General features: G+C 46.4%; 2 protein-coding genes across 5 annotated transcripts in view; one reads left to right on the top strand and one right to left on the bottom strand.

The window, feature by feature from the left end:
- The window catches only part of SYN3 (synapsin III), a 569,184-nt gene that overhangs the window by 304,075 nt on the left and 240,896 nt on the right, over positions 1 to 24,213 (bottom strand). The window lies entirely within an intron of this gene.
- The window catches only part of TIMP3 (TIMP metallopeptidase inhibitor 3), a 64,874-nt gene continuing 44,210 nt past the window's right edge, over positions 3,550 to 24,213 (top strand). Inside the window, exon 1 of the mRNA XM_003258124.4 lies at positions 3,550 to 6,620. Within this exon, the coding sequence (XP_003258172.1) occupies positions 6,098 to 6,620 (523 nt within the window). The 5' untranslated portion in view covers positions 3,550 to 6,097. The remainder of the gene's footprint in view (positions 6,621 to 24,213) is intronic.

The following is a 24,213-nucleotide window of genomic DNA, read 5'->3' as shown; positions in this document are numbered from 1 at the left end:
AGACAATGAGTTTTGGACACCTGGAGTCCGAGGAGGCCATAGGATCTCCAGGCGAAATTGGGCAGGAAAAAGTTGGAGATAGAAGACAGGCAATCAGAGGGACACTGTTGCTTGCAGTGTGCACTCCGGTGCACATAGCATGGTAGAGACCATGGGGGTGCGTGGGGTAGGCCAGGGAGAGTGTGGAGGCTAAAAAGGAAGGGGAGAGAGCCAAGGACAGAAAATTGGGAAATGGCTACATTTTAATTTCAGGAAGAACCCGAGGAGTCTGCCAAGAAGACTGAGAAGGTACAGTTGGAGAGGTAGAAAGCAAAATCCCAGAGACAGTAGGGTCTCAGCAGCCAAGTTTAAAGAAGGATGCGATCAATGGTGTTAACTGCCCTTTGGACTGTCCCCACAGCACAGGACAAGACCATATCAGTTCCAGCAGGTTCCGCTGAAGAAAGCTCATGTACCTTGCAGAAACAAGACCTCCAGCCCAGTCTAACAGGAGACCAACCACATGTCCATCCCATTCCCTCCCAAGGCATGACAGCACCTGGCTGAGATGCTCGTATGTATTCTCTGTGTGAAGCTGAGCATGCAACCTTCAAAGAAACCACAAAGGAGCTACTAGTTTTTAAAGGAAAAACACATGAACTCCATGGGCATAAGGAAGACATTAAAACAGGGTTGGGGAGAAGTTCTTCTCCTTCCATTTCATAGTACCCTTCACAGAAATAATTGACTGCTTGAATATATGGTCATTGAAACACACATACACACACATACACGCACATGAAAACAAGAGCTGCAATATTTGACTCTGCTTTCCATTTCCCACCACCCTAGATAACACAGGATACAACATGGCTTTACTGCACACGTGTGTTTTCTGGCTTAAAAACACTGAGAGTAGATCCCTGTGGAAAGAAATACGAAAACCTGAGGATTCATGCGAATGTAGCCAGAGACTCTTACAGAGGGGTCTTCAATTTGCTGGCAGGGCTAGGAGAGTGCTGGGGCAATTTTACTGCCACGAAATTGGCTCCAGATGGAGGCAAGGAAAGGTGTTTACCCCCTGCTGGTGCCAGACACAGAGAGAGCCTGCAGTACCTAGCATCTTAGGCTCAGAATTGCCCAGTGCTGGGCAGCAACCCCACTGAGGGTCTGGCCAGAGCTCACAGGGATGAGTGGACCAGGCTGTCTGTTGCTTGGAAAAGGCCATTTTGAATATAATGACTTTCACATGGACTGTGGGGCTGGGGGAAGGCATCGCAGCTAGGGTCTGGAGGGGAAGAGGGAGGAAAGCAAAGAGGAGCTTCTCTAGGAGGCAACAGAAATGACAGCACCTTCTCCAGGTTGAATTTCCAAAACCCAGCTCTGCCCTGGAAGAGTGGGACTGTGGTATCCTCTGCAGTGTTCCCAGATCGCCCTAAGGCCCCCAAACCAATGATTCACAACTATGCTGCTTCCCCAGAGAGCATCTCCCCCTTTGGTTGACATGTGGCCAGCTCAGGGGTGGAGGAGCTCCGGCAGCCACAAACCCAGACGGGATGTTGACTGAGAGCTTTGTGGCCATGGCAGATGGGAGGGGTGAGCTTCACCCACTCAAAGGCACCCGCACCCCACCGATGAGTGTGGAATTGTGCTCTCCCGCCCTCGCAGTGAGACGACCGACCAGGACTGCAGGCTGAGCAAATGGGTGTTCTCTGGCTTATAGCGCCCCCTAGCACCAGCCAGCGGGATAGAGCTCCGTGAACTCTCCAAGGAGCCACCAACCTGCCTGTCTGAATGCTGGAAAGGGGTCGGTGGTGCTGATCATTGGACCCATTCAACCAATACTTATTAAACTCATTGTTACCAACACTTAATCCCTGTGTTCTAGGGGCTTACACTCCAGGAAGGGAAACAGATGGGTAAACAATCACATTAGAGTCAGCTAAGTATTATCAAAGAAGTTAATACAGGGTGTTGTGGGGATGCATGGGAGGGGAATCAGAGGAGGTTTCCCGGAGGTGACATCTAAGCTGAGGTCTGAAGGATGTGGAAGAGTTCAATAACTTCTGAAGACCAAAAAAATGGTGATAAAAAGACACCTTCCTAACCTTTTAGTGCTACGATGCAAGAGACAAACAAGCAGGTGAACGCATAACTACACTGGGCTCCACCATAAGCCAGACCCTGTCTCTCCTGGGACTTTGGCATCACAGTCTTCTCTGAAATTCTGTTTTTGGCATTGATTCTTGGGGGAGGTAGCAGTGTTGGTTGCAAAACTGATGGATGGTCTTCAGTCTTGGGTACGTTCCCGTGTGTCAAACCTGTTTAAACGGCAGGACCCATCTCCCCTTCAGAAGTATTCACTTGTCCTACAGGATTTCCCGTGGAATCTTGGAGTTTTTGAGGCGAGAGGGATCCTGGATACCACTGAGTTCTATCTTTCATCCAATAAAGACAGAAGTCGATGCCTGGACAGGCAAAGTGACTTGACCAAGGCAGGTGCACAGCTATTCTGCAACATTGGGAACAAATCTCAGGTCTTTCGATTTTTGGTTTCCACTCTACTCTCTTTTCATTTCCCAGAAACAAAGTTTTCATGTGCTTTTTTTATAGTGATATGTTTGGAATGCATTAGCTAGTAATTTAGGAAGGGAAAAAAATAAACACACAAGAGATAAACCTGTCATGAGGACAAACCTGTATTTCTTCTGATTGGCTCAGAGGGTGACTATTATCATGGTAGAGAATTATTTAATCAGTGTAAGTAAAATTTCTCTGTGGGCTGGGCACTGTACAAAGAGACTCAAATGAATCTGTCTACAGATCTGAAAAGCAGACACGAGATCTGTGAATGGCTGGGGTTTCCAAGCCCACAGTACAAGCATGGGCCACACCTTACAGCTTGGAGGACTGAGCCCTGCAAATGGGCAAGTTCCTTCACCTGTCTGAACCTTATTTTTCCCACATTTAAAACAAGGATGAGTAGTTTCTGAGGTCCTTTCCATGACTTCTCTTCCTACAGACTCTAGCATCCTATAACTTGAGACAAAGAGGGTGGATATGAACTCACCTTTCCTAGAAAAGTTCCAGGAAAGAGAATACCAGGTCATCCTGGTAGGTGTGTAAACAGGCCAGATAGATCTTGAAACTTATTCAGTTATTCCCAGATGTATAAATCTATCATTGTTCTTAGCTGTCAAGAGAAAGCAGGAGAGCCTGCATCTTCATTCCTTTTTTTTGAGATGGAGTCTCACTCTGTCACCCAGGCTAGAGTGCAGTGGCACGACCTCGGCTCACTGCAAGCTCCACCTCCCTGGTTCACGCCATTCTCTTGCCTCAGCCTCCTGAGTAGCTGGGACTACAGGCTCCCACCACCACACCTGGCTAATTATATTTCTAGTAGAGATGGGGTTTCACTGTGTTAGCCGGGATGGTCTTGATCTCCTGACCTCATGATCCACCCACCTCAGCCTCTCAAAGTGCTGCAATTACAGGCGTGAGCCACCGCATCCAGCCTGCATCTTCATTCTTACCGTTAGCCTCAGGTTCACCCCACATAGCTTATTAAGTGATGTTGAATAATCAATTCTTACATATTATTAGGCTCATGAACACCATGACATCCAGACTGATGGGTGCCTGCTGAAGGGGGTGACCCTAGCAGGAGGACTCCCCTATGCAAGGATTCATGGAGTTTGCTGTTTCTTTTCCTTAGAGTGAGAACGAAACTGCCTTCACACGGTGGGCAGAGGGGAACTGACTCAGGTTAGGAATAAGAGAGAATATCCCAACTGAAAAGCTCTTGGAATTCGCTGAACTTCAAGACACTGCGTGGACCAGCTTAGGATAGGGAGTGAGAAGAAATTAACCAAAAGGTAATTTCATTACTTTTCAGCTGGAAAAAAGATCAGATTACACTTGTGCTTTCATGATTAAGTAGCTGGTGGAATAAAACGCTTCAGATGCTTTCTATGAGAGAACTGCTGCTTGAAGTTCAGCAGAAGTTATCTACTTGATACTTATATTCCAGGCAAGGCCTTCCATTGGAGAAAATATTGTCACTTTGGACAAAACTGAAACGTGAAAAGAAAGAGAAGAGAGGGCCTCTGTCATGTAAGATGCTTATCCAAAGTGGATTTGGTCTGGAAAGTCTTCTAAAATCTTCCACATGACTGTGGAATAAGTCATGTGGGGTGCGGGGATAAGCGAATCTCTCAAATTCCACCACGTATGCCCTCATTCAACCTGGATCCTTAGAGTGGCCTCCAGGGCACTCTTTGCTCAGGACTCAGTCAGCTGTTGGCCACACCCACGCTCTCCAGTCTCCTGAGACCCTATTTGGTTCTCAGAGGGCTAAAAAGCAGTGTGGCTAAATATTCCAGGCCTCAAAGTATTCCTACTGTTGTTGGGGAAGTAATAGAATCATACCCCATAAAACAATGAAAACAGAGCTTGAAAAACATTGAGAGAAACATCTCTACGAGTTAGGCCACAGTTAGAGTGAAGGCAGGGAGGGTTTTTAAAGCTGGATGGAGGGGACAAGTCAAAAAGATGTGGAAACTGGTTTCCCTTTCCTATGGCTAAAGTGCTCAAAGGGGAAAAAGGAGTTTCAAAAATGTTCTTGGAAATACCATCTCTCACGAATTCTTCGACCTCTGCTGTCCCAACGTCACTTGTCTGAGATGTAAACAGAGAAGTTCTGAGAAAGAAGCTGAACTTGCATTTCTCCCTGTTTCTATTTGTTCCAAACTTGTGGCATTTCTAACAGGATGAAGTGGAAGAGAAAGGGAAAGAGACAAAAGTGTAGAAAGATGGAAGATCCCAGCTGCAAATGGCCATTTGCGGTTAGATGGAACAGCTGCTGACGTTCAGGGAAATACACGTCTCTCTTCAGATGGGAAGGGGCAGTGGAAAGGGGTGACTTGAGTTCCTGGCTGGCCACCAATCATCCCATCTTTCTGTGCCGGTTCCTCATCTGGAAAGTGGGAGTGATACTTGTGCTTGCTTTTCCTATCTACAAAGATTATTGTGAGAGCTATAATAAGGTGAGGTACAGAATCCTGCTTTTAAAAATACAAAGCAGCATCAAGATGTCAATAATAAGGATAGTAATTGTGTTAGTTATTTGCAATCATCTATTATAGCTAGTCGTCTAGGATCCTGGATCGTTCTGCTGGTTTTACTACAGTTTTGGATCAGCTCACCCCCAAATCCCTTGCTGAAGGGTGGAGCCCTGTCAGCCATGGGCGGGGAACCACTTCCTCTTGCCTTTCTACTTTCTGTCTTTCAAACATGCCCAGGGCCTTTGCACTTGCTGTTCCCCCTGCCTGGTACCTCTCTCCTGTGGCTTGCCCCAGAGCTGATCCTTCTCTTTGTCCACTTCTCAGCGAGGATGGCACTTCAGGGAGCCCTTCCCTTGCCATCGCAGAGACAGCAGCGCCCTCCCCAGTCATGTCCAACCCGGAACTCTTGTTTTCTTCATAGCCCTAGCATCACAGAAAATCACCCTGTGCATTCATGGATGTCCACGGGGGCAAGGGCTTTGTGTTGCTTAACCCAGCATCCTGAACCGTGTTTGTTGAATGAATACAGAACCCCGTTTGCTCTGGGGAGCACAGAAAAACAGTCTTCTATCACATATCATAGCCAGCTGCAAACAGCAGATGGCTTCCCACATCCCAGAGAGTAAGAACGAGAGAGAGACAGAGAGAGAGAGAGAGTTTGGGTCTTTCTCCTCTGTGCCTGCTCTCTCCAGAGAAACTGGAGGGGTAGCAGTTAGCATTCTCCCGCAGGCACAGTCAAGGTCTCTAGGACATGGCCACCCCTGACCTGTGGAAGGGGTCCTACTGGGGTGGGTGCATGGTAGTTGGTTCTGGTTTGGGTCAGAGGCACCCAGTGGCCCAGGTGGGCGTGGGGCCAGAGCGCAGACGAGAAGGGGCACGAGGGCGCCGCTCCGAGGACCCAGCGGCAAGCACCGGTCCCAGGCGCGCCCCAGCCCACCCACTCGCGTGCCCACGGCGGCATTATTCCCTATAAGGATCTGAACGGTCCGGGGGCGGCCCCGCCCCGTTGCCCCGTGCCCCCGGCCCCGCCCCCTTTTTGGAGTGCCGATGAGGTAATGCGGCTCTGCCATTGGTCTGAGGGGGCGGGCCCCAACAGCCCGAGGCGGGGTCCCCGGGGGCCCAGCGCTATATCACTCGGCCGCCCAGGCAGCGGCGCAGAGCGGGCAGCAGGCAGGCGACCGGCGCTCAGACGGCTTCTCCTCCTCCTCTTGCTCCTCCAGCTCCTGCTCCTTAGCCGGGAGGCCGCCCTCGGAGTCCTGCGCCAGCGCCGAGGTAGCCTCGCCGCGCCCCATCCCGTCCCGCCGGGCACTCGGAGGGCAGCGCGCCGGAGGCCAAAGTTGCCCCGCACGGCCCGGCGGGCGAGCGAGCGAGCTCGGGCTGCAGCAGCCCCGCCGGCGGCGCGCACGGCAACTTTGGAGAGGCGAGCAGCAGCCCCGGCAGCGGCGGCAGCAGCGGCAATGACTCCTTGGTTCGGGCTCATCGTGCTCCTGGGCAGCTGGAGCCTGGGGTACTGGGGCGCCGAGGCGTGCACATGCTCGCCCAGCCACCCCCAGGACGCCTTCTGCAACTCCGACATCGGTAAGCGCTCCTGGTGCCCCGCCCGAGCCCCACGCTGCAGCCGGGACTGCAGCGCTGCTTACGGAGGCAGGGCGAGCCCCACTCCTTTCCTCTGCCCCAGGAGAGGGGCAGACGGGGTTGGGGCGGACTGGAGAAACTCGATGTCCTTGGGCGGGGGCGCTGGCATAGCTGAGAGGGGAAGATGCCCTGCAGAGGAAACTCACAGTGGCTGAGGGAGCCCCTGGCCGCCTTTGCTTTCCTAACTTAGGGCGTGAGGTTCCTACCAGTCCTTTTGACATCTGGAAAATGTCCCCATTCACTACTAACGGAGGAACGGCTAGAAGAGAAGGGTGGGGAAAGGGTTCCCAAAACTTGGAATGCTAACTAAAGTGCTGGGAAATTGAATAGTTAAAAAAAAGAAAGTTGCCCGCCATGTGCACGGAAAGTTGCAGGAGAAACTTGGAGTACTCAGAGTCTGCATCATCTCCTGCACCCATGAAATTCATTCTTCTCACTGAGACCCAACCCAGCTGCAGGCTTCCCAGCCAAGCGCTAACCGAGCTTCTGGGACTGCCAAGTTTGGGTGGATTTAAGGGGGAAAATGAGGAGAAAGCTGTGGCGTTGACCCACCCCCTGGAGGCCCTGTGTTTGAGAGTGTTGATAGCCAGCAGAAAGTGGTGGTGTGCGAGTGGTCACTTACCACATAGCTGTGAAAATTCACAGCAAGGTTATTTTTTTTTTCCCTTGAATGTGTGTGGGGAGGGGGAGAATGGGCAGTGGAAAACAGATTTATCACCAAAAGAACAACGCTGCCAAGGGTCACATCACGGTGACAGTTCCAGACTGGACTTAGTGTCTTGAGTAGAGAGACCCTGTAAAGAGTAGACCTCCCACTCCTTAGTGTGTATGGAGGGCCCGAGGGCAAACTGGGAGGCTTGTCTGGGAGTGTTTGGGACACTGTTTGGATGGCCAAAGGCGGAGTGGCATCTGGGAAACATCTCTCTCCTCCTTTCCAGCCCATAAAGCGTGCAAGTCCAGTGGCTCTGCTGGGAGAGTGTGTGTGTGTGCGCGCTGGCCTGGGCGGTGGGGTGGGACAGCCTTGCCGCCCTCTGCCTGTGTCGATTCAGAGGTGAAGAATAGAGCGTATGTGTTTTAAGTACAGTCATAAAGGAGAAGGAAATTTTCCACTGAGTCTTGGGTGAGGGACTCTACCAGTGTGTTATGGTGAGGAGGGGGAGGAGGTAGGAGCTTGGCAGGGGAGGCAGTGGGGGCCGGGAGGGGCACTGCTGGTGGGCTGCGCTGAGCCTAGAGGTCAGAGTGGGGGTGTGGTGACCAGAATGTCAGTGCAGTTGGCAGCTGAGGGTGTTTGTGTGACCTGAGGTCACCCTTGTAAGAGGCTCCCTGGGGCTTGCATGGTACATCCTCCCCTCTCCTGGGGGAACCCAGCTGGCCCCGGGTTTGTGGATTGCTTAGAAAGATCCTTCTGGGCAGCCTGAAGCCTGGGGAGGGTTTTCCTGCCTGCTCCCATGACCACCTCCACCCACATTCCACTTACCCTTTCCCTCCTCATCCCAGTTGGTGACATTCCCACCTGATTAGTGTGAGGAGTTGCTGCTGCGGCTGAGTTCTGGTTTTGCCCAGCAGGAGCACACACATGCTGCCAGGAGGCTGGCAGGTGGAATCAGGGTGTACAGGGGTGCAGCCCAAGTCCTTTTCTGCTGGAAAATGGGCTGGGTGGCTTCACTCGTGTTTTTTTGGTATGTAGTGGGAGTAGGTCCCCATTCTTCCCCTTGCCCTTTGCTTTGGGGTTTCTACCCTAGAAATTGACCACGGAAAAGTGAAAACAAGCATGAGTAGATCCTGCTTCCAATGGGGGCCTTCCCGTCTGCTTACTGCTTAGGTTTCCTGCGGTGGGTCTGAGCGATGCAGAAAGTTTCTTACAATTTCTCTGGATTGATACAAGAAATAGCTCCCTCGCTCCTCTTCATAAATTTCTCAGAGAAAAGCTAAGTTACCAGGAAGTACCCAAAGACCAGGAGATTGTGGAATCAAAAAGAAAAAAAGAAACGAAAAATCTTCGATGCTCTGGCACGGATCCCAAATTTTTCTGCCTGGGTTTGGTGAGCTGCACTAGTGGCAGGGATGAGCTAATGCTTTTAAAATGGGAGGTGTGGGTGTGAGCTGCTTGCCTGTCGACCTCCCTCGCCTTGCACAGCACCCTGCTGGCATCCAGTACTTGGCTCCCAAGTTTCCTTGCTCAGAGCCTTTCTGGTTTCCAGTCTGGGTTGAAACTCTGTCTATTCTCTCCCTCAAAAAAATATGAAGGCGCTCCCCATTCCTTGGGACCCACACAACCCCACCAGTCAACTTTGTAGCCCCCTAAAGGTGTTCACGTCAGCCCGTCAACTTCCTCTTTTAAAACCATCATGGTGGTTTTCTCTTCATGGCTTGGTGCCATGTTGGCCTAGCAAAAGGCACAGGAGGCCTGGCCCGGCCCTCTCCAGGGGGGCTGCCCAATGGCCTTTCCTCCTGTCTCTGCTCATCCACAGGTGTCTCTTTTTGTCTTTTTTCCCCCAAAGTCCTAGGGCCTGGCATGGCATTCTGGGGGAGGAGTTAAAAGGTGTTTCTATGGCAACTCCAGGCCCTGCACCCTATGGAAGTGTTTAGGAGAAGAATAAACTACATGCCGGCTTATAAGACACACTGTGGGGGAAAGAAAGGGACTTGGCAGCAGGCAGGATGTCTGTGGTCCCCCTCCCTGGCCAGTCATTGCCCCTGAAACTCCTGACAAAACCTTGACTCTAGAAGAGGAATGGGAGGGGGCTGGGGATGAAGAAGATGGCCTCGGCTGGGGCAGATCTGCTCTGGCAGCTCTGTCCAGTTCAGGAAGGGCTGGGCTGTGCCAAGGGCTTTCTGAAAATGTGTGTGTGCGTGTGTGTGTGTGTGCATGTGTGGCTTCTGCAAAGGTGGCTGGCAGGGCTGAGGGGGTGCAGCAGAGAGAGAGAAGTTTGCTTCAGAATGCCAAGCCCTTCTCTCCCTCTCTCCAGCCGCCTTTACATGGGAGGAATGGGGCTGTCGGATGGAGCGTGTTCGGGGCCTGCCTCTGAGCCTGTTGGGAATTTGAGCGTGAGGCTCAGCTGGGGGGCCGGCTGCCAGCCCCAGAGGATGGCCCCTGGATATCTCCAAATTGTTTTGACAGAGGCCAGTGCCAGCAGATTCTTTCAGTATCAGATCTGAGGTTGTCGTTTTAGCAAAGAAGCCATTTTCAAAGAAACCAGATCCATTCCCTCTCCCTCTTACACACAATTACACCTCAACACTGGGCTTTGCAACTTAAGGAAAATAGAAGGAATCAGACTTTGGAGAGGTGCCAGCACTTGGTAGGGCAAGTCTGGGGGACCCAGGCTGTGGATGTCTTGGGAACCAGGGAAGCAGGAGAGCTGCTATCCAGCTGGAGGAGGGAAGAGACATCTCTTAGGCCCCTCTTGGTTGCACGCACTTCCCAAATGCCATCTCTTTCACCCCCTCCCTCCACCCCCCGCAGCAACCTTAAGAGTAGGTATTGCACCCATTTTTCAGATGGAAAACACTGAGGCTGAAGAGACTGTGCTTGTCCAAGGCCACCTAGTTGCTAAATGATAAAGCTAAAACGTATTATCAGTTATACCATGCTTCAAAAACGTTTCAACTTTCATTGACACATGACATTCTAAGGAGACCAGGAGATGGAATGGATGGTTAACATTTGAAGAATGCTTTTCTTCTACATTTGGGTTTTCTTTAAAAATATGAAGACAGCCAAAATGGCCAGAGGTTTTAATTAAACATCATCTTTAGGGAGGGAGAGATTATTATTATTCTAGGGTATCATAGAGGAAAATTCTAATGTTCTTTGGCTATTAGATCTGGAAAAGACCCTTGAAACCAGCAAGCCACAGTAATAAAAGGACTTGGTTTGTCTCACTGTGGCCCAAGGAGAAGTAAGGTTAATAGAGACAAGCCATTTCAGGGCTTCAAGACTCTTCCCTTAAAGGTGGGATCAGTTAGGGCTCCCCAGCGGGAGGTACCCAGTCTGCCAGTGTGGTAGGACGAAAGCCAGGGGGGAGTCAGGAGACTGGGTCCCAGCCGGAGAAGGTGCCCCTCTGACAGTTCTGTGTCCCTTTCACAGTCCCTGGATAGATAAGGCTAGAAAAGTGGCTACAGAAGTAGCTTGGGTGGAGGGATTTTTGTTTGTTTTGCATGAACAGCAGGAACCATTCAGCTCCACTGCTGAATGGCACATTCCAACAGGTTCATTAATTAAAAACAAAAACAACAACACGATTTTCCATCGCACTTGGCTTTTACCATTCCAGCCAGGATGGACAAGGAGGCCCCTTCTACCTTTTGTCGTAGTCAACTCCTGGGTGGCCTTGAGAGGCAGGGTGGAGTGGTGGAAAGGCAATGGGGAGGGCAGATCTGAGCTCCACTCCTTCCTCTGGGGCTTGTTGGCTATGTATGCCTAGGCACATATGGGCTATCTTTGAGCTTTAGTTTTCTTATTTATATAAGGGGAATAACAATTTGTACCATCTTGGCCTGTTTTACCTATATTTTAAAAGCTACAAGTATATGAATGCATTCTATGTCCATGTCTGTATCTCTCTGTATATCTACGATATATCCATTTCTATTTATCATTCATCATCCATCTATCTGTCTGTCTGTCTGTCTATCTATCTATCTATCTATCTATCTATCTATCTATCTATCTATCTAAAATCGGAGAAGAGTAAAATCCTTTCTGATTACTTTTTCTAACTCTAGTCCCTTCTCCAAATCCTTTTCTTCCTATACATTTACATACATAGGTACCCGTAACAAATTTATAGTAGTTTTTCCCTTAGAAACATGAATAGTAGAACATTAAACATAGTGGAATACCACATAATACCACATATAGTATTCTGCTTGTTTCCCATTCAACAATGTGTACTAGAGATCTTTCTACTTAATATATATATAGAACTGTCAGAGGAGCACCTTCTCCAGCTGGGACCCAGTCTCCTGACTGCCCCCCTGGCTTTCCTCCCACCACATTGGCAGACTGGATAGCTCCCCCTGGGGACCCCTAACTCATCCCCACCTTTAAGGGAAGAGTCTTGGAGCCCCGAAATGTCTTGTCTCTATTAACTTTACTTCTCCCTGGGCCACGGTGAAACAAACCAAGTCCTTTTATTACTGTGGATTGATGATTTGGAGGATATATATATAAATATATGTTGATATATATAAATATATATTTATATATAGATATATATAAATATATGTTTATATATAGATATATAAAAATATATGTTTACATATATATATAATATATAATATATAATATATATATTATATAATATATAATATATAATATATGTATTATATAATATATAATATAATATATAAATATATATAATATAATATATAAATATATATTATATAATATATAATATAATATATAAATATATATTATATAATATATTATATAATATATTATATAATATATAAATATATATTATATAATATATAATATAATATATAAATATATATTTATATATTATATTTATTTTATCATATATATTATATAATATTATATTATATTTATATTACAATATATATTATTTTTAATATTATATTATATATAAATATATTATAATAATTATATTATATATTTATATATAATATAAGATACATATTATATATAAATATAAGATCTATATTATATAAATATATAATATATAAATATATTATATATAAATATATAATATATTTACATATATTTATATATTATATATTTCTTTTATGTATTTCATGAGGTTATAATTTTAAACAGCTAATAAGTATAGAGTGATTACTATATGCCAGGCATTATTCTAAGTCATTAACTTACATTAACTCATTTAATTCTCTGTTTTATAAGGGAAGTGTGCTATTGTCATCTCCATTTTGCAGCTGGGGAAACTGAGGCTTAGAAAAATGAGGTAACTTGTTTAAGGTTATACTGCTAGCAAGGAATAGAGCCTGTATTTAAGCCCCTTCACCCTGGCTCTAAAATATATTCAACAACTATACTATTGATCACATTATACCATATCATATTACACATACTACTACATATTCTTATATTATTATAATTATATGATGTGCATTTTCAATTTTAATAGCTCCTGCCAATTTGGCCTCCACAGTGGCTGTGTTCACATAGTTCTTTTCATATATGCAACATGAGGGGATGGAGGAATATTAGAGCCCTGTGCTTAAGAGACTTCCATGCTTCTCTCAAATAGAAAAACAATTTATAATGTTTATTGACTTTGAGTTTTGTTTTTTTTTCCTTCTTTTTGTCTCTTTGAAAGGGAGCAAAATTAGGGCCACGAAGATCAAGTTAATGGGAGTATTTTCACAGGGAGAGGAAGGCTGCAATGCCAGGAAAGCTGTGACCCTTGACTTGTTGCATGCTGGAGTAATTCAGTTGAAGATAGTTTTATGTATTTATTTTGCTTTCATAATAAGCAATGGACCATTTATTACACCAAGTTGTTTGACTTTGAGGACTCACATGGACTCAAAGGTATATGTGGCTGTGTTTTGAACACACATACACAGGGTTTTGCTTTCTGACTCAAAGCTGTCCACTGGCCAGGCTCATGGTGGCAGCAAGGGCACTCACTCATCTGTCTCCCTTCTTGTTGCATATGGATGGCACTTGGGTGAGAGCGGTAGGATGGTCACAGGGAGGAGGATGGACTGCTGAGAGGGAGGCTGGGTGGACCCCAGCCAAGAAGGACACTGGGGTCTCATTATTATGGGAGCTAGAAGGGCTGGTTTAGGAAAGAATTCCTGTTCTGATGAAAGCTCTTCAGTGGACTCTTAGGATAAAGTATCATCAAATGGCTTTTACAAGGGCTAGTGTGGACCCTGCTTACCTCATCCTCATAGTCTCATCACTGGTCTGTCCTGCTCCAGCTGTTCATACTCTGTCTCTCTGACTCTTGGCCCATGACACCCCCTGGGTTTTGAACACTCCTCATTAACTTCTCATTCTCTAGGTCTCCTTTGGTTCCTTTCCCTGATCACTCCTTGGCACTGGTACAGACGAACAGTCATAAACCTTGCCCATATTTCAAGCATGCTTAAAAACACCATCTCTAGTAAAAGCCAAATTCTCCAAAGCTGCATGGGAAACTCCCAGAGGGGATCATTCCTGGGCTGGGAGAGAGAACTTAGGGCTGTGTCCCACCCAGAGGGATGCACCTAACCCACTTGAGAGGGGAAGTACCCACTATGCTCTCTGCATTACTTGATAAGTCTAGTCCTGTCTTCTGGTGGACATGATACCCTAGCACCCTCCCAGAGAAGAAAGTGGAGATTTCTAAATGCCAACCCTGCAGGAGATCACAAACATAATATGGTAATTTTCATAGTAAGTGTGGTGCCCTTACTATGTGCCAGGCACTGTACCAAGCTCCTTACTTGCGTATCAGGCATCCCAGCTGCGTGATGAGCTGTCTCAGGCTAGGGAAGCCAAATGGCTTGCCCAAGCTCACACCACTTGCAACCTACACTTGCTTAGTCTATCTCCAAAACCCATGTTTCCAATCAGTCTCTCGTATAGACCAAGGGCTACAACTTTTTAGACTTGGGAAGATTCTACCCATTTTGCGACCTCTCCACATGAGTCTTTGGCTCCCCACTTTTGGGGTCCCCCTCAGTCTGCTTATCTTTGGTTTTCTTCCTCTCCAGACATGTCTTCCCTGCTGTCCCCAAATTTTATTACTGTATAGTCAGTTCTGGGATCCTAACATAACCAAGCCTTACCTCCTAACCCAGTGCCCTTTCAACTCTCTCAGTGGTTCCCAGCCTTTTCAACACTAAGGAATTTTTTTTTATTAATTTTTCCCTTCAATAAGTTCTGTGTTTGGAACAGTTATCTGTCACAATTTCATGTGTTGAGTGTTGATTAACTTTCCATTAAAAAACAAATTAAAATATAACTAGAACTGCTGATACTAGCCAGTCATTCTTCTGACACAATCAGCTAATATACTAATTAATTACAGCCCAAAGCAAGGACGGTTGGTGTTTTCATAAGCCTGGGAAGTTTTCCCATGGGTTCCTGGATGATTGCATTGTCGGATTTGGGTTGGCTTATTGATACGCCGAAAATAGCTGCTGGCTTCTTTGGTATATCGCTGTCCTTTGCCCCTCCTGAGAATGGTGCTTTAGTTTCATGCCAGCTTAGCATCTCTTCTCCCTGTGGGCAGGTCCCATGCATTTACTGCCATTGTCACTTCTCCCTGTTACCCACAGTGCTGCCACCATGCCTGGGATAGACAGCAGGTAACTAATGTGTCCTGGTTGAGGTCCCTATCCTTTCAGAGGAGGTGACATGGGTTCAGATATTTTCCTATGTTCATGTCTGGCACCCAGGGGTACACAAAGTATTGATTCTAGCTAAAGGGACTTACTAAATACTGTTTGACAGGAGGCCCACAGGTGTCTATCTAGGCTGCAGTAGAACTACGAGGTCTTTTTGTTCAGTTGTTAAAACATTAGTGTTTGTAGCTTCAGAGGGGCCCCAGAGAACCTTTCCTGACCCATTTAGAGGCCATCTGTATGGCCAGGATGGCTTTGCTGTCACAGAAGGGACAGTCCACACTACCCAACACTCAAGTCTGATTTATGTTCATGTAAATCCGATCACCTAATGGTGGCATTCACGGCTTGGAGACAAGAAACTTTAAGTGTTTCCAGGCCTGCAGCCACCTGGCTTTTTGTGGGGGTGGGGAAGGGAAGGAAAGCTGTACGATCTGGCCTCAGAGAGCCCAAGGTAAAGTTCAGTTAGTGGAAAAACAGAACCCTGGATGATTGGGCAGGGTGGGGGTGGGGGTGGGTGTTGGGGAGCGGAGAGGGGAAGTCCTGAGCTGACCAAGCCTCCAAGAGCCATTCCGGAACTACAGATCTTAAATATTAGATGGCAATTATCCCCTCTGCCTCTGCCCATGAGGGTGCCAGGCACAAGGCTGCCCGGCTGCCTGCAGAGAAGAGCTGCTTCGTTCAGAAACTTCAGGGCTCCTGTGATCCCTGGATTAAGATGTGGGGACGGTGAGTTTCGCAACCAGGGTCAGATTTCATGAAGACTTGGTTTCGTTACTTGAGGTGTTTGACTAAGGTGTTTGCATTTCATGTATTAGGAAGGGCTCCCTTTTGACTTAGACTTTATAGTCAAGAATAAACTCCCTGCCTTTTCTATTTGGAAACATGATAGCTCTTGTGAGCTCTGCTACTCCCAAGCTTGGGCAGGTTCTTTACCTCAGTTTCCTCATCTCTAAAATGGGGGGAAATATATTATGTACCACATGGTAACTTCATTGGCAATTAAGTGAATACTTCATGGAATGTTTAGCACTAAATATTCCTTAGTGTTGAAAAGGCTGGGAACCACTGAGACAGTTGAAAGGGCACTGGGTTAGGAGGTAAGGCTTGGTTATGTTAGGATCCCAGAACTGACTATACAGTAATAAAATTTGGGGGCAGCAGGGAAGGCATGTCTGGACAGGAAGAAAATCAAAGATAAGCAGACTGAGGGGGACCCCAAAAGTGGGGAGCCAAAGACTCATGTGGAGAGGTCGCAAAATGGGTAGACTCTACCCAAGTCTAAAAAGTTGTAGCCCTTGGTCTATACGAGAGACTGATTCTTGGCACAGAATAGCTCAGTAAGAATAAGCATGAGCTTTTAGTCGTAGTGTTAGAGAGCAGAGCTGATATTCTCACTTCACTTTCGGTGAGGAAAATGGGGCTCTGTGGTGTGATGTGATGTTTTCCAGCGTCATATACAGAGAGCTGAGTTTCAATTCAAAATCATGGTTTGATCCCCCTGCCTCCAAATCTAATGTGTTCCATTTTGTCACAGTGCTTCCAACAGGGCAGAGAAAGAAACAACAAAGTTCCTACTCTATTTTTGCAGCTCTTCACATTTTAAAGTCTTAAGTCCATTTGATCTCATTTGATGACAACCTCCCAACGAGGAAAGCAGGATGGTACTGGGGGGTCGGTCATAGTTCCCAGTTAGTGGACGTCAGTATTGAGAATGGCGGGGTTCAGTGGCTTAGCCATATAGCCAATACATGGAATGGGATTGGAACCCATGTCTTCTGAGGCCAAGCCCAACACTTGTCAAGGATCTGGTGCTGCCCTTCCCTCTTTAGAGAGCTCCCATTGATAAGCAGAGGTAGAAGTCGCTAGGGTAGCCAAAGAGAGGGCCCTAGAAATGGATTGGTGACAATGAACTTGGCTGAAGAGTCAGTAACCGCTCCCCTATCCACTGCCAGGGCTGGGAGGTGCAGTGCGGCATGGAGGAGGAGCACTGGCTGGAGTTAGAAGGCCTGAGGTCTAGTTCTAGTTCATCATCTGACTCTGGAGTTCCCTTGGTGATACTGACCTCGCTGGGTTTGGTCTCTTATCTGTAAAACAGCAGGATTGGCTCTATGTGGTGTGTATTTCACTGAATGCCTACTATGGTCAAGTTTTTCTGGCTCTAAGTTCCCTCGGAAAGGGCTCTCTACTTTAGCTGAATAACTCAGCACCTAAATCTGTCAACAACACCCTTTAGTAGGTAACTTTGTTAGAAATATGGTCTATTAAGATAAGAGCTAGGATTTTTGTGGTTGCAAAAGTGGATGCGGGCTCTGAACAAAACCTCTAATGAGCTGAGATACTTTATCAGATGACATATTTGACCACCAAACTTCTGTTGGAGCAGGGCTGATTTGCCAAACAGACAGCAACCTTGCAGACTTAGTCGATGGCTAGAATTAAGACTCAAGGTCACTTCAGGGCCTGTCATTGATTGCGGGAGGGCTTGGTAAAAATTGAACCTCATTAACACCACTGAAGAAGCTGATGGATAAGAAATGGGATTAAGACTCAATACTGATCAAAATAAGGCTTTCCTTATCCACAGCCTACCTGAGCAGTGCCTCACTCTGGAAAATGTGGTTCATGGCTCAGCTCAAACATTTTCTGTAGCTGAGAAGACTTCTCTCGTGGAAATCTGGCTCAGATGAACACATGTGTAATCTGATGGAACCTTTGTTTAAGTGAATGAGGAGGGTGTTTGGAAGACTCAGATCAAACGTGTGCCCCATTGGGCAGTCACTATCTGCTCCCCTGACAGGGAGAAACCCCAGTGATGGGATAGAAAGCTCCAAAGATCCTGAGGAAGTTTGGAAGGTCAAACTTCACCACTGTAAGGACTGAGAGATCCAGGAATCTCAAAATCCAGGTTGGTCTCCAGGGTGCAGTTCTGAGCAAACGAGTGCAGTGGAAAAAAGCTTATACTTGAGGTGGGAAGGTGGGTGTGGGTTCCAGTTCCTTCTTTGGCTGATTCTCTTTTGGCCTGGATTTCCTCACTTGTCATCCATGCCATGTCACAAACCCAGTGCCTACAGGGACCAGGCACAGAAGCTGGATATTTGAGTATCAGACCTATTGGAATATTACTCACTCCTACCAAATATGTTTATGGTTCCCCATTCTCTTGGTTTCCATTTTGGAGAGCTAAACAGGTACTAAAAATGATTTCTTTATTATAAGACAAGCAATAAAACAGTGGGCAAGTGTGATGATAAACAGCATCTGAGCTTTGGCTTTGGAGTTGGGGAGACAATAGAGAGTGGCAGTAACTGTGGTGAACTGTACAGTCCAGGTCCCTTCTGGAGGGGACAGCTGCTGTCCAGCTCCAGCCTATGAGGATGTGAGTCTAGTGATACCAGATTTCCAGTCTCTTAGGACAATCAAGAAATCCAAATTTTTAATGTAACATCTTCTGAAAAGACACACACACACACACACACATGTGGACCAAACAAAACATGTCCATGGGCCAGATTCAGCCTTGTGAGTCACCAGTTTTGTGATGTGGAATCCATTTGATCTCTCGAATCTCCTTTCAATTCTCAGATCTCCGAGTGAGTAACACCCAATGTTTTTTTTCTGGCAAAATGTGTCCTGCATTTCCCACACTTTCTGAGCTGGAGCACAGGTTCTGGAGTTAGACCACTTGGCTGAAACCTTGGCCTCGTTCATGGCTAGTTGCCTGTCCCTGGACAAGTTAATTCCCTGGTCTCATTTTTCCTATCTGTAAAATAGAGTATGCAATAGTGTTTTTAACCTCATAGGTTGTGGGAGAATTCACAGACATAATGGAAATAAAAGGCCTGGCTCATTGCCTGGCACGTAGTAAGGACTTGATAAATGTCAACCATCATATTATTACTACGTGGTATTACTGCCTCCCCTTAGATGGGAGCCAAATCTTGCTCACCAGCTCATTGCCTGATGTTAGTAGGCATTCAATGAAAGTATCATGAATGAATGAGAACATTTGAGAAAGATAGCATTCCAGCCTTTCCAGGTAATACGTGTGTGTGTGTGTGTGTGTGTGTGTGTGTGTGTGTGTGTGTGTGTGAGAGAGAGAGAGAAAGGAAGGAAGGAAGGAAAGAAAGAAAGAAAGAAAGAAAGAAAGAAAGAAAGAGAAGGAAAGAAAGAAACAGAAAGGAAGGAAGGAAAGAAAGAAAGAAGGAAAGAAAGAAAAAGAAAGAAAAGAAGAAAGAAAGAAAGAAAAAGAAAGAAAGAAAGAAAGAGGGAGGGAAGGAAGGAAGGAGAGAGAAAGAAAGAGAAAAAAGAAAGAAAAAAAGAAAGAGAAAGAAAGAAAGAAAAAAGAAAGAAAGAAAGAGAAAGAAAGAAAGAAAGAAAAAGAAAGAAAGGTTGGTTTGAAACATTGGGAGCTGAGCTTAATGAGAAAAAGCCATTCCTAACTGCTGAGCTACCGTATTAAACAGTGGCAAGTACCTTGGAAAATAAAACAGAAACCATTGCCCATCTTTTTCTAACGGAGAAAGACAAGAGATGGCTTGACCAGAGGGGAGATTTAGAACTTCAGGTGCTGATAAATATGGTAACATCATGGGTTGCTTTGGCAGCTGGATAGGTTTTATTTATTCAGGGCTCCTTTAAGCCAGAGGAGATTCCTGGAGGCTGCTGAAATAGAATGCTCCACCTGGATAGTTAACATCTGGATTTTATTTTGTTTCAAAAAGTTAATTACAAATAGTTCGAATTCCTTCTGGTATCCCTCTGAGAAGAGTTTCTTACTGGGTGGCTCACAAGTGGGGAGACAGAGAGGGAAAAAAACTAGATTGGTATTGCCCAGGAGAAACAGGATTGTGGCTACATGTGAGCCATGTATGCAGTTTTGAATTTTCCCATAGTCATGTTTGAAAAAATGAGGAAAAAGTGAAATTAATTTTAATACTATACTTAACCCAATATGTATAAAATATGACCATTTCAATATGTAATCAATTTTACACTTATTAATAAGATCTTACATTTTTAAAATTAAGTTTTTGACATCCAATATGTATTTTACACTCATAGCATATCTCAGTTTGGACCAGTTGCATTTCAGCTACCTGTGGTTAGTGGCTGCCGTGTTAATACTACAGCACAGGTCAAGATAATATTTGCAAAGGCAAGGCATCTTCCCCTCCCCATTTCTAGTTTCATGAACTGTGCACAGGGATTTAGGGCTGTTGGAGGTACATTTGGGCTGACCAAGGCTCAGAGGCTACTGACACCTTTGCTGCAAGTAACTTCTAGGCCTTATGGATCCCATTGCAGGGAACCCATGTGCCATGACACTGGAGAAGCCATCTGATCCAGGTCTCTCACTTGACAGATGGGGAAACTGAGGCCCAAAGAGGTACAGCAGCTTGGTTTAAGAGATAGAGATGGAACTGAAACAAAAATAATAACCATTCGATAATATTTTAACATTTATTGATTTGTTTTTATATGCCAAGACCTTTTCAAGCATTATCTCCTTTAAACTCTCATAACCACTCATTGAGGTAGGCACTCCTATTTCTACTTTGCAGATGAAAAAAATTGAGACTTAAGAGGAATTAAATATGAAAGCAGCTACTATTTATTGATAGCTATTTTAAGACTTTTATATACATATACACACAAAATAAATTCTATCCTTTACTATAAACATACATATCAGAAATTATTAGTGTTATCATCCTCGTCCTCCTCATTCCACTTCGCAGATGAAAATACTGAGGCTGAGAGAGACTAGGTAACTTGCCTAGTATGTACCTACATAGTGAAGCCAGATTTGAGTCAGGCCTCCTGACTCCAGAGTCCAAGCTATCTCACCAATTCTGCCCATAGTCACCCCACTGCATGATGGCAGAGCTAGTATTTGAGCAGGTGTGTCTGTTCTGTGGTCTGTGGTCTTCACCACCCCCCTAGACAGCCTGGATTTTTCTGCTCGAGTCCCAACACTTTCTGCCTTACTGTGCCGCTAGTAAGGAACAGAACAGGGAAGTTTTTGACTCCAGCACTGATTGAAGGGCCCAGGCAAAGCAGGCTTGTCTCCTCTGGCTTGGCTGGTTCCCAGGCTGCCCTAACCCATGAAGCCAGATTCTTGGCCAAGTTAAGCAGGGTGGGAAGAACACTTGTCCATTCCGCCTTCTCAGTTGGGCGAGGTCAGTGTACCAGGTTGGAAAGTGGTATGTGTCTAATTGCAGGGGCGGGGGGGCCCCAGAGGATTAACACTCTTTAAATAGACATCAGAAAACTAAGAATAGCCTTGCTGCCTGGAAATTGATGGGCATTCCTGACTATGGGCCATCACACTCAGTAGGTGCTTGATAAACATGGGTGAAATACAGGAATAAACAAATACTGAAAATGGGTCATTGGGTGAGCACTTAGCCAGTAAAAATCTGTGCTTTGTATAAAAAGAACTTTGGACTGAGGTTATATGAGGTTTCCTGCAGGCTGGAGACCTCTGTTACCTTTACTTCTCTAATTCTGTTGTCTTGAGACCAGCTTTTTTATTTTTGGCGAGGAGAAGAGCAGGCAGTTCAAGTGTCAGGGAAAGACAAGTTCAGCTTGCTTTTTCCTTATTTGTGTCTTGTTACCTGCTATCCTGCTAGGTTAGAAAGATGGAATCACTCCCTTTTGCCCTATCATCAAGACTTCAGTGTTCCCTGAAGCACTCTAAATTTGTCTTCAGACTTGGATCATCCTCTAATACCAACCTCCTGGGTCCTTCCTGAAGGCTGCCTCATTGTCTTGCTGAGAAGAATTAAGGTCGCTTCCCTGGCAGGAATTCAGCAGCACCGCTTGTAAGTCATCAGGTGTGCTGTAAGGATGGGGCAGGCAACATTTCTTTGTACTGTGGGAAGGTCTAAATCAGTGTTTCTCAAGGTGTGATCCTTGCACCACCAATCTTAAGAAATGTTCTTTGGAGCCGGGCACAGCGGCTCACACATATAACCCCACCTTGGGAGGCTGAGGCAAGAGGATCGCTTGAGCCCAGGAATTGAAGACCAGCCTGGGTCACATAGTAAGACTCTCTGCCAATTTAAAAAAAAAAAAAAAAGAAGAAAAGGTGGTTGGGCCTGTAGTCCCAGTTACTCTTTTTTTTTTTTTTTTTTTTTTTTGAGACGGGTTCTTGCTCTGTTGCCCAGGCTGGAGTGCAGTGGCACAATCTTGGCTCAGTGCCAGCTCTGCCTCCCGGGTTCATGCCGTTCTCCTGCCTCAGCCTCCCGAGTAGCTGGGACTACAGGCACCCGCCACCATGCCGGCTAATTTTTTTGTATTTTTAGTAGAGATGGGGTTTCACCGTGTTAGCCAGGATGGTCTCAATCTCCTGATCTCGTGATCCGCCCACCTCGGCCTCCCAAAGTGCTGGGATTACAGGCGTGAGCCACTGCGCCCAGCCGTTACTCTTGAGGCTTAGGTGGGAGGATCGCTTGAGTCCAGGAGATTGAGGCTGCAGTGAGCCATGATTGTGCCACTGCACTCCAGCCGGGGTGACAGAGCAAGACCCTATCTCCAAAAAAAAAATCCCAATGTTATTTGGGAGAGCTGTTTATTGTATTCCCCTCTTGGAGAGACATGTGGCTATTAGCATAGTAAAAGCTCTGAGAAGTCCTGCTACATGGTGACCTGTTTAGCTCTGTTTAATCCAGTGTTCTCTGAACGTATCTAGCCAAGGAACTAATTTTCCCAAGAAGCACCTACAAATGCAGTTGGTGAGACACTGCCCAGATGAGGATTCTGAAAACCCCTTTTGCCCACTTGCCTGCCATTGTGACTGCTGAGTAGGGAAGAAGAAAGTAGGAAGTATCATCTGCATTACACAGGGAAGCTGCTGTCCTAGAGTTGCCAAACAGAAATGGCTGTAGTGGTGCCAGTGGGTGCTTTGTAGGGACAAGAAGAAAAAGGAGGAAGGGAAGGCTGACCTTCAAGGTCACACATTTGCCAGATTTAAAGTTCCTTCCTGTGCTCATGACTTGTTTTATAATCTTGCTTGGCTCAGTTCTGGGCACACATCAGATTTTTAAATCCTAGGATCTTGTTTATACCGTTAAGGACATGATTGAAGGACAGTGTGGTGAGTGTGAAGGTGAGATGTTTCTGATTGAAGGTCCATGGGGCAGGCACCCTGGGAGCAGGTAATGAACAGTAGGGGACATACCGGTGCAACCCCACCCTGGTCCCCTGGTCGTCTGGGCCAGATCTCTCCCCTCTCTGTTCTATACTTCTCTTATATCACCATCCTAATCATTTTACCAGTAGGAGCACCTTTGGGATTCTGATTAAAGCTATGCATACAAATTTCAAGAGGTTCAGAAATTCTCCTAAAAGCTATCTTGGATCATTAGAACACTTGCCCTAGAGTATCACTGAGTCAGTAATGGTGTTGAAACTAAACAGCAACAAAATCCCCCAAAAAAGGTAACCTAACTTAGTCTGAAATTGTCTGAAAATTAATGGCGCTGCCAGTTCAGTGGCTGCTCAGAGCATTTTGGTGAAGAAATTGGTTGATGGATATTTTGCAGCAGTCTACAGGATTTGAGGTGTGATGCCATCTTTCTGGACATGGCTCTGCTGGGCAAAGCAAGCACGGGCACATCCAGCCTATGCGGTCCATCAAGGGCACTCACATTTATACTGGGGGAGTCTTAGCTAGCCCAGGGGCTGGGGGCAGCATGGTAGTGTAGAAAAAGGGGCCAGTGCCTCCAGAAAATGGGACCCCAGGCCTGGCTCTGCTCCTTCTGCTGTGTGATTCTGGCTGAGTGGCCTTCCCTTTGAGTCCTCTGGATGAAGTTAAGGAGACATCTTGGGTTCTCAAGTAGTCACCATTCAGACTCGCTTTCAGAGTATTTAAAGCAGGAAAGGAAACAGAAGGAAAGGCCACGTGTTTGCCACCACCCCATTCGCTTCCAGGGCTGGGTGTTTGTCCGTCTCCCCTCCAGCGCTAGGCCTCCTGCTTGGCCTCCAGCTTTTGCACCATTAACTGCAGTCAGAAAAGCTGATGTCACTGTGGCCGGCCTAGGAGGAAAGTCTCAGGATAAAACTGCTTCCACCTGGATCTGGAGAAGGGGAAGTGGCTGGCAAGAGAGTCGCAGGTAGGGCTGAGAGACCAGGAGGAATCCAGGCTGGGTAAGAATTCCCTGTCATGGGGCTCTGAAGCCACGGGCCAGGCAGGTAGTGGGTTTCA

The sequence above is a fragment of the Nomascus leucogenys genome, chromosome 7b (genome assembly GCF_006542625.1).
Source record: "Nomascus leucogenys isolate Asia chromosome 7b, Asia_NLE_v1, whole genome shotgun sequence".
NCBI classification, from domain to species: domain Eukaryota; kingdom Metazoa; phylum Chordata; class Mammalia; order Primates; family Hylobatidae; genus Nomascus; species Nomascus leucogenys.
Note: the sequence above shows the minus strand (reverse complement) of the source record. Positions and strands in the feature narration are given on the sequence as shown.